The 10414-nt window shown below is 37.6% G+C and overlaps 2 protein-coding genes across 4 annotated transcripts; one reads left to right on the forward strand and one right to left on the reverse strand.

The window, feature by feature from the left end:
- Nucleotides 1–340: 340 nt before the first annotated feature.
- On the reverse strand, nucleotides 341–9685 carry LOC147536828 (histone-lysine N-methyltransferase, H3 lysine-9 specific SUVH6-like). 3 transcript variants are annotated; one of them, XM_086640368.1, is made up of 5 exons: nucleotides 9491–9685; nucleotides 7923–9214; nucleotides 5618–7457; nucleotides 4152–4260; nucleotides 341–712 (listed from the first exon to the last, which is right to left on the reverse strand). In XM_086640368.1, the coding sequence occupies exons 2-3, from the start codon at nucleotides 9179–9181 to the stop codon at nucleotides 5669–5671; spliced, it is 3048 nt and encodes a 1015-aa protein (XP_086496494.1). In that variant the 5' UTR covers nucleotides 9182–9214; nucleotides 9491–9685; the 3' UTR covers nucleotides 341–712; nucleotides 4152–4260; nucleotides 5618–5668. The 3 variants fall into 3 exon arrangements, with proteins under 3 accessions (XP_086496494.1, XP_086496496.1, XP_086496495.1); XM_086640370.1 differs by lacking the exon at nucleotides 341–712 and adding an exon at nucleotides 2025–2496; XM_086640369.1 differs by lacking the exon at nucleotides 341–712 and adding an exon at nucleotides 3648–3690.
- On the forward strand, nucleotides 2929–3721 carry LOC147536829 (uncharacterized). Its single transcript, XM_086640371.1, has one exon. The coding sequence runs from the start codon at nucleotides 2929–2931 to the stop codon at nucleotides 3466–3468; it is 540 nt and encodes a 179-aa protein (XP_086496497.1). The 3' UTR covers nucleotides 3469–3721.
- Nucleotides 9686–10414: the final 729 nt, after the last annotated feature.

Raw genomic sequence — 10414 nt, forward strand, 5'->3', positions numbered from 1 at the left:
AAAAAAAAAAAAAACTCAAAAAATGCGCTTACTGTCATCAAACAGAAACTCAGGAACATGCTTTATTCCATTGCCATTTTGCCAAAATGTGCGGTTTTACTTTAATATCAAAACCGACAACATAAACTCCTTAAAGGAATGAATTACTTGGAGTGATACTCAAAAAATGATAATCTTGATAATGATGCTTGTTATGCGACTATTTTATGGTTCATTTGGAAGGCGCGTTGTGATCGATGTTTCCAGCAACAAATACTTTCTCCCATGCAAGTTATTAACTAAATTATGGCTTTTCCTAATTCCAATAACATCGAGAATACATATAAGTTCACGACAAAAATAATCAAATGGTCACACCTTACTAATCCTTATGTCAAAATTTATACATACGCCTCTTTTATGAATATTAATATAATGAGCAAGTCGGAATCAGTTGCATCGTACATAATCACACAACCCAGTTCATTGAAGTTCAGACTTCTACCCTCAAAACCAGAAACGCAAAAGAAAGCGAAGTGTTAGCTATTTCAATGGGTATCAGATGGGCAGCTACTAATAATCACAATTTCATTCACATAGAAAGTGACAACCGAGACATTATTAAGCATCTTCAAAACTCAAGCATACCGATTTAATGGCAATCCAAGGTTCACGTCTCAAAGACAAAGAAATTGTTTCCACAATTCGTAAGCATCAAATTCTCTCATATCCCCTACAAAGGAAATATGCATGCAGACAGTTTAGCTAAATGGGAAAGAATTCATAATTGTACTAGAATTTGGACAACATTCCCACTTGTTCTCCTTCGTTTGTATTGTAATAACTCTTTCCTTTATTAATATTAGTAGTTTTTGCAACAATGAAAAAACCACTCCGATCTGCCTACTGAATCTAACACTCAGGCGTCATAGCAGAGTGGATTAAAAGTGGCAACGCCACTAGAGTTGACAGTATATGCAGAGATCTCCCCTCCCTCAGCTCCAAATTTTCAAACGTTGTCGCTTGTGAGTTGTCAAGTTATAGATGAAGATGCTTCTTACATCATTTATGTTAAAAGGCAATCTGACATTGCACCTTAGTACCGTGGTACTGCGAACAAGTTTTTTCTGTAAAGATGAGGGAGGTTTTATGAGGACTCCCCATTCTTGTTAAAAGGGTCTCTTTGTGAATTCGGTGCAAGCCCACCAAATTCACAAGAAGAGGCTACTGAAGCGAATTTCAGCTCATACCGAATGGTCTCTTGTGAATTCGGTGGGCTCGTACCGAATTCACAAGGAAGGGCCCTTTTAACAAAAACGGACCCCTATAAAACTTCCCTAAAAATAAATTGATATTCTTGTGCCTCTTCCAAATGGTAATGTCGAGCTTGATTCTCCTCTTTGCCAATGTGGGTCAAACCCTTCAACCTAAGGGGCAGCCGAAGTGGGCTATCTGGGTCGGTATAACGGGCCACAACCCACGACCTCAACGACCAGTTTATTCAACTAGCCCTAGGGAACCTTTTTTCCTTTTGGTTACAATTTGGAAGTTTATCTATTTCGGGTTTCCTTAGTTTTAATAGTTTTTGTTTACTTGTTTTAGCAGTTATCTGTTTCCTTTTGGTCGTTACAAGGCATTGATATTCATGAAAAGATGATTCGAAACTACATCAACTCTCAAAGACCATCCTAAAAGGCCTACATACCTAATCTATCTTTACTATATTCACACCCAAGTTCAACAACTCATTTGACCTCCTCTGAGCATTATATATGGTCAAATGTTGGGCAATCAATTTAGCAAACCGTATAAAGGAAACAATAATTGTTCTGACGATTCGTGACACTGATTTGGAGTTGTAACAAGGTCAAGAACTATACCTAAAGACTACATCTAAGACTCGCTGCCCTATGGCACCTAATATCGATCGTTACACCATCGTCTCGTTTAAGGACATTTGGGCCAAAAAACATGTTTGGTTATCGCAGAACTTTTATCCTCACTGGGAGGGAGACAAAATAAATATGGATGGAACAAAAATCTTGTATCAATGCCAATGTTTATCATGTTTTGGGGCTCTTTTGCTTCCAAATCAAATACATTTCTTTCTCATAAAAAAAAATCAAATACATTTCCCTCACTATCAAAAACGGAAAAATTTAGAAAACAAACATACCAATCAATAGGAAAAAAAAAAGAAAGAAAAGATATTATGAAAAATCACTTTTTTGCAAAAATTATTTCTTTCTCTTTCCACTAGGAACTCTCAAAACTTCAAGTAAATCGAATCCTTATGTAAAAGATTATGTCAATCTCTCTCTCCAACTTTTCTCTATACATTATCTCCCTCCCTCTTCCTAAACCTTTTAGTGGAAAATAGGTCGGTAGGGAAAAGGTGAAAAAGGGAAAAAGAAAATCCATGTCAGCCAGAAGATACGTAAAAAAAAAAATATCTGTCCTCCGTTCATTGCTTCCTACAGTAGACCCTCGATCCCACTCCGCCAACTCTCCATTACTCTAATAATTAAAAAGGACGAAAACTAAACATGATTATCTCTAATTATCATTGTATCAACTAGAAGAGGAGATATGACTACTAAGCCAAGTGGGACAACTTTATCCATCAAAAAGGGTATTTAGTAGTAACAAATATCTAGATATCAAATCAAATCTTTTTTTCTCAAACAATATAGCAAAGTAATGGATGGTCAGAAGATAACAGATGTTAAGTCGGTAGTGGGATATGGTGTGGCAGCAGTTCCATATAATAAAACCAAAGTAAACATTGTTGTCACGGGCTTCCACCTTATCACCGCCCCTAAGACTCCTATAAATACAAACTCCAAACATCAACCAATTCTTATAACATTCTTATAACACTCCGACAAATTCTTTCATTACCTAGAGAGAGAGAGAGAGAGAGAGAGAGAGAGAGGATACAACAAAGAAATGAACATAACTCAGTTCACACTCGCTTTCATCTTGTTTCTAACCTGTGTTTCAATGGCTTATAGCATAAATGGCGATGATAGGAAATCAGACTTATCACAGACGCCGCCGTCAGCTCCAACTTCCGGAACACCAACTGGTAGTGCCGGAGACAGTGGTTCGGGTCATGGTAGCAACTGGGATTATAAATGGGGATGGGGGTCAAGTCCTGGAAAAGGGTGGGGATATGGTTCTGGGTCTGGGAGTTCATCAGATGGGCAAGGTAGTGGTTTCGGCTCTGGGTCTGGGTCCGGATCAGGATCTGGGTCAGGATCCGGATCAGGATCAGGATCTGGTAGTGGTGGTGCTTCTCATGGTGGTGAGGAAGTACATGAAACTATGAACACTGATGGAGGTAGTCATTTTGGTTATGTACATGGTACTGGATACAGGTCAGGACATCGGTCTCGATATGAATATGGCTTTGGAAGGAGTTTTGACAATCCTGGAGGAGATAATGGGGGTGGAAGTGGTGTTCCAGACAGCCAAAAACACTCATAATCATAGGTCTATGGAAAGATATACAACAATGACAACTGAACTAGCAGGCAACTTGACCTTATGTAGAATCTACGAAGGTTTACGATAGAATATGATATATTGACTGTAGTCATGCATACTCTTGGTAGTCATATACGACGCTGATATAAGTATATATATATATGGTATATCCATGTATCTTCCAAAACAGAGGTTATTATATGAAATCTCCAATATATCCATCTGAAGCAAAAATGATCACAAACACATAGTTCAAAATTTTTTTCACAAACTGAAATCATTAACGAACCTATAAGCGAAAAGTCTGACACTGAAATATGTTCACAAATCAATCCTCAACTGAGGCAAACTATAGACATACAACCACAAAATTTGAGGCTAACTACTCGATGTCTGCAATGTTTTTGCATATCATTTGATATCCCAATAAGAAAGCAGGAAATAGATCATGTCCAAAAGCAGAACTTCTTCAAGAAAAAATGTAGAGTTGTTATCTACTTAATCCAAGTATCCAGCATGAAAACATGGTTAGACCCCAAAATTGTGGCCACATTATGACAGAAAAAATGCAATAGTTCAGATAGTAAGAAGTTTGTAAGATTGTGGCCTCAAAAACATGGGCTCTCTTTGTTTATGGATTTTTTCAGGGACTCATTCCTAGATTGTAAAGAACTAGGAGATACCTGAAGTATAACTTGAAGTAGAATTTAAAAGACTTCCATCTTAACTGATGCTGCTGCCATATTTATCCCCATACAAATGTAGCTAGAGAGCACAAGGACCCTTCATCACCTGAAGGACAAGGTTCAAGGCAAGGCACAAACACTTCAGTAACAACGACACAAAATTGACAATATAATTGAATACCTTAGTACAAAAAATATAATCCTTGCTTTACTTTACGGGCATGGGTAACACTGTTGAACTAAAGTAACTATAATTAATTGGAATTCTCGTAAGTCCTAAGAGAACGAACATAACAAAATTCTTGCAACAAAATAGCGGAATCTCAAGGCTGAGATTTAGCATGAACGGCAATATAAAATTCTATAAACAACAAAATATCATTAGTTACCAAATGTAAGATAAGAAAGACAAATTACAAATCTGTAGTTAGTGAAATAAGAGATATTTAGTTCAGATACTTGGGGAACGTTATTGAGACTTAAAGATTAGTGGCGGCGGTTTGCATGGAGAAAATTACGACCGGGAGAGGATACGATATCATGGGAAGTATAAAAACTATGTTGTCAAAGGCAGGATCTTGTATGCCCGTCTTTTAGGAAAGATGTAATTATATCTAGGGCTCACCTTTCTACTTTAGCACTTAATTAATGTAGTTTTTTTCGTGTGCCGACAAAAACTTCTCAAATCTAGATACATAGTCTTGTACTTACTAATGTATCATTTATTTAGGGATTTAATTTACTAACTCATCATTATATCATGTATATCAGCTAGCCACATTCTAATATGGGCTCCACCTACCCTTTCGTACCGCGTACCGGATATACCGTTTTTAAGTGGGTTTGCGACAAAGTACTCCAAATTCGGCACACCAGAATTTCCAGGCTTAATTAACCTATTTTCTTTGAAAATATCTATAGGCTCATCTAGTTCAAGTAATTAACTCTAAGATTTTCTAGTTAACTAGTTAAGACTTCAGATTTTGTGGAGATACAATGTCTTGGTATAGGTGTAACTATTATATAGCACCATAGAGACTATATGTTCTGTGGGAAAATAGCTGAAATAATATAACGTAACAGAAAATTACGTACCAATGAGGTATACCACTAACATACCACACACTCACGTGGTAGCGTACCGCGTATCGGAACCCATACCACATACCAAAGAAACCCACATTGATTTTAACATTGGTTATATATAAGGGAGTACAAAACGTTAAGACTCAAAATTTTGGAGCCATTAAAAATCACATGGATTATAATATTGCCACCTTATGGGGAAACATGGCTAGTATGGCCTCCACACTTAGTATTTGAACTATCTTCAAATGATACAACCATACCCAATGCCTTCCAAATAGCTAAAAATAGATAATTATATATCTAGGTAAGTAGAATATGAAGTACGATAGAACGATGTGATCTCCACAAAAGAAAAATATGAAGTAGTGCAATACCATGCCACCATGAACATGACCCTCCGAACTTTGTTTCCGCCACCGTATACCTCAATACAACCTTCCCGTGCACTCCGAGGAACCGCAATAGCAATTCTTCTTCTTGATCTTTCCAGAAGAATCACGGACCTGATCTACCACATAATTGTAGTGGTACGTTAGTTCCTGTAAAGGAGGGATGTTCTCCGCAGCGAAAAGCATTATGTGCGGCATTCTCTTGTCACCATGATCATAAAGCACATTTTGGGCATAAAGGTTAGGTGAACAACTATGGTTAATGAATCTTCCAACACTTCCATATTCAGCCGCATCTATAGTGAAGCCCACATCCTCCACAGTTTCATAAGAATAACATGGTTGTAATTCAGGAGGTACGAGATTCGATAATCCATCCCAAAGAGTTTGGTCGTTATAATTACTCCCAATATCAAAAAGATATTCATCATTACCGGTCCTTTGTTCAGCTTCCTTATCCTCCAGAAGCTCACCAGTATATTCACAAATAAAACTCCCTGAAGGAATAGAGGTCAAGGATCTAACACCCCAACCTCTAGACTCGGTCTTGAAGATCTCTAGTTGAAACTTAATACCCTTTTGGCTAACCCTATTATGACAAGAAGGAGGGCATTTACAAAAAGGGCCGCATTCATAAACAAGAGGCTTTGCCTCCACAATAGCTCCATTGTAGTTGAATGGGATCTCCCCTCCATTCCTAACTGCACATATGCATTTTTCTGTATCAGAGCATCCATCTACACATTCACATCCGTTGGGGGTAGTAAGTTCATAACATGAAGGATAGATCATACTAGTTATGTACTTGAAAGGAGGTGGTTTTTCATTGTCTATCGTATTCACGGCACATATGGGCATCTTTTCTTTCCCTTGAGTTATGTCATCTACACAAAGGCCCTCTCGTACTCGCAATTTTTTCGACTTCTTAACTTCTTTCCAGGCAAGTTCTGGTTGCCCTGGAATTCTACTTAGTCGGAACATAAATACATTGTTACCATAACGTCCTTTTTCTTGCCAATAACGTTCCACCATGTATAACCCATCATAAATGTATGTCGCAACCATCTTACCTCGTGTGTCAACTGAATCTGATGCCTTTGTCTCTTTAAATCCACGAATGACCCTGACGGGGCTATTATCATCCATACTATTCTTCAATCCAAGGTTTCCTCGCTCGAGCTTCTGATCTTCAGCCTTTTCGCCACTTACTCGATTTCCTCCTTGGCCAGAATATATCAAGATGTCAGAACTATCCATGTCACCAGCATAACATCCAGAGGCCACAATACTTGTTGCTAACACTCTACCCTTACCATTCTTTACATAATCAATGCCACCTATATATGGTCGATGAAGACCAATGATCGCGAGCTCAACCCTCCAGTGAAACTCATCCCCGACTTCAACCCCGGGAACGATACCAACAATTGACTTACCAGTGTTCACCCATTTGCGTTTTTCCTTTAAAATTTTTGCAGAATTTAGATCAATCCTCCCACAAGAAATTCCTTTCTCCTTTGACTTAGCTTCTTCATCCCGCAACAACTTCCTAAAGATCGCTTGGAACAATCGAAGAGTTTCTCTAACTTGGTTACGTGTTGCAGCACCTCCATTATTATCATCTTCATGAAGCAAAGAATGTAGACCAAATGGAATCAAACTCATTGTGTGGTTTTGTGGTTTTAAAGCCAACGAGAGATTTTCACTTTCTCCATTATACTCTGAAGAATTTTCCTCATCCTCGGCAACCATGTAATTGGAAATTTCACAAGAATCGTTTCTTTTCGTAGATTTTTCCTCTGAACTGTCTGCTCCCTTCTTTTGCCTGGAAAAGTGTTTAAAATCGTTATCCACCAAACACATGACAAATCAATTGCACAACATTCTTATTAAAATAATAGAACTCAAAATTATCCGCTACTAACTTTAGTTTATGCCCCGACATTATGCCTCACCCGGTAAAAAAAACTACCTTGAGGTTTATGACAATTTTTTTCAATGTTGAAAATGATAATGATAAAACAATTATAAAATACACGATTCAACAACTTAACATTCCAACAAGTGCATTTAACATAATGATGTACAAGTTGTTATTACAGTTCTTATGTCATCTATTCAAAATTGAGACATTAGAAAACATTTCAATTTGTAGATGTTTGGGCAACACAACTTATCATAGTTCACCACATTTTTGTTACACATTTTTTGGGAGATGTAGCATCCGAATAAAAGCAAAATGCAAGGTTCAAATGTTTATGTTAAAAGAATGGATATTGAAATATAATACCTTGCATGCACTATGCTTTCATGCTTCGAAACTTTTTCTTTGGTTGTTCCATGGTCCGTTGACTTGAATCCATGTTTTGTTTGCAACTGCGTCCACGGACAATTTTGTGCAGCCATTAGTGCCATCACGATCTCCCTATCGTTGGAAAATACTGAACTAGAATCTTCTCCTTGAACAACTTCAGAGACATTTCTTTTAAAATTATTATCTTTGTTTATCTTAAAAGATTCTTTCTCTAGCTTTCCACCTAAGTTTGCAATATCTCTGCCAACTGCTTTACTGAGTGACAAGGATTTCATGTTGGACTTAGGTAAATCGCTTACGGCTGGCGACATCACATTTATCTCCTCATCTTTTTCCAACTTGCTTTGACGAACAAGTTGAACTTGCACATTTTCATGTGTTACCTTCATAATGTCCCTTTCCGATTTTACTCGAACATTGTCTACAAAGTCTTTCATAACACTCTTTTTCAATTTCCTCCTGTGATCCTCTTCATCCTTAACAATGTCCCTTACTTTTCTATCCCTAACTATTTTCTCTGGTGGAAGGTTTCCCCCACTAGTTTCAATATTTTGATTTTCAAGCTGAGCGGCTAGTTTCATGGGTTCTTTCTGATTAATCGCCAAAGCATTTCTCCCACAATTTGGAGGAAAATCTCTAACGGCAGAGGTTTTTCTCCGGGGAGGGTACATTACACGCATACTCCCAATATTATGAAGAGAAGTTTCAGGTTCATCCGAAACATTCAATGGTGTCTCCACATCTGTCATAATAGCATCCATTGTTGAACATTGTTGTTCATTATCTCCAATCTGTGAAGACTTCTCTGAATCCTTCACGAATTCAGCTTCCTCCATCTGATTTGACAAATCCGTGACTATTACCAATGGCTCCACCGATTCCTTTGCTGTTAGGACTTCACCTTCATCCAAATCCTTCTCAGGCTTCCTAATTTCACATTCCAAAACTTCCGGCAAAATTATCGTTTCTTTAGCATCTAAATTTGTATTTAATTCAAGCTTTTGAGAGTCGCTCGAACTTACTAATGTCTTTACTACATCAGGTTTTACAATAGGTGAATCAAGATCAACAGGATTTTTATCCCTTTGATTTGCATTAGACCTAATAGCAAACCTCCCACAATCTCTAGGAAAATCCCGTTGCGCGGAAACTCTCCGCGGTTTATATTTCCCAGGTACTCCATAACCACCACCACCACCACTTAATCCTCTCTCCGGCTTCAAAGTTTCCAACATATTATTGAAAAACTCAATACAACATGCAATAATCTAACCAAAGAAAAACCATGAATCAATCAATTTAAGTACAGAAACTATTAAGAATCAACGAGAACTATAAACAAGAAAAACAAACCTTATCACTCTGTACAAGAATTATGAAACAGAGATCATGCAAATTAGGGTTTTGAATAAGAAAAAGATGGAAGGTAAAACAAAATCAAACTTCACTTACACAAGAACAATGAACAATGTTTACGGCGATTAGGGTTTTGAATAAGAAAAAGAATAGGGTTTGAAATAAAAGATCAAGAAACCCTAGCGTACCTGATTTTAGGAAGACGCGTACTTTAATCCGCAAAGGAATTTTTCCTTGTTTTAGAGATTCGGGAAACGATGTATTTATAGAATTTTTAGACTAGACTACTAGAGTAGGAGGGCAATTGGAAAGGCTCTTCATATTTCCTTTCCCCTAAAAATTTCTATTTTATAGGTGTGATTTTGGTGTGCCGCTATAATCCCGCTAAGATGAATCCACCGGGCTTTTATTTTCTAGGGTTAATTCCATTTTGCCCCCTAAAGATGACCAAAATGGCCCCGTAAAGATGATCAGCCTCCAATATAGCCCTCTTTTTCGTTTATCCGCTAGTCAACTTTAACTGGTGATTCATGACTTCCTTTTTTACCTTCTCATCAAAACTCTTTCCCTCCCTATACTTTGTCACATATTTCTAACCTGCTGCCGGTCGTTGGAGGTCGGCCGATCACCGGCCGAAGATCATCATATAGAAAACCTTTCTTCTTCTTATCCTCATTTCTCCCATCCTCTCACCCATCTTTCCTTCTCCATTTCTTCTTCCTCTCTCTTCTTCTCACTAACAACACACACTCTCTCTCTACTGAAAGGTATTGTTGTGTAAAGGTCGTAATTATGATGGAGATGGAGTTACAAGATTTTGATTGCATGGGTATTGGTGGGTAAAAGATCTATGAAGAACTGAAGCAACAGAATTTGTATTGGGATGTTGTTGACGATGATGATGATTGTGTTTGATGGGTCATGAAAATGTCCCATCTAAGTCGTTTAATTTAGCCAAGTTAGTCGGTCTCGAGTCTTTATTATGATAAAATGGTTGGTTTTCTTGATTAGGTGTCTTTTGCAGAGTTAGGTGTGAAAAACGGTTAAAAACGAGGAAAAGATGCATAAAGGGTATTTTGGTCATTTGGAGTCAAGGACATTCTGGTAATTTG

This window comes from Eschscholzia californica, unplaced genomic scaffold (genome assembly GCF_041429995.1).
Source record: "Eschscholzia californica isolate CP2 unplaced genomic scaffold, dmEscCali1.0.p SCAF_5, whole genome shotgun sequence".
Taxonomy (NCBI): Eukaryota; Viridiplantae; Streptophyta; class Magnoliopsida; order Ranunculales; family Papaveraceae; genus Eschscholzia; species Eschscholzia californica.

Coding starts and splice junctions, on each gene's coding strand:
- LOC147536829 (XM_086640371.1), top strand. CDS start 2,929: ATGAACATAACTCAGTTCACACTCGCTTTCATCTTGTTTCTAACCTGT.
- LOC147536828 (XM_086640368.1), bottom strand. CDS start 9,181: ATGTTGGAAACTTTGAAGCCGGAGAGAGGATTAAGTGGTGGTGGTGGT. Junction 7,458..7,922: donor GAAAGCATAGTGCATGCAAG/GTATTATATTTC, acceptor ACACTTTTCCAG/GCAAAAGAAGGGAGCAGACA.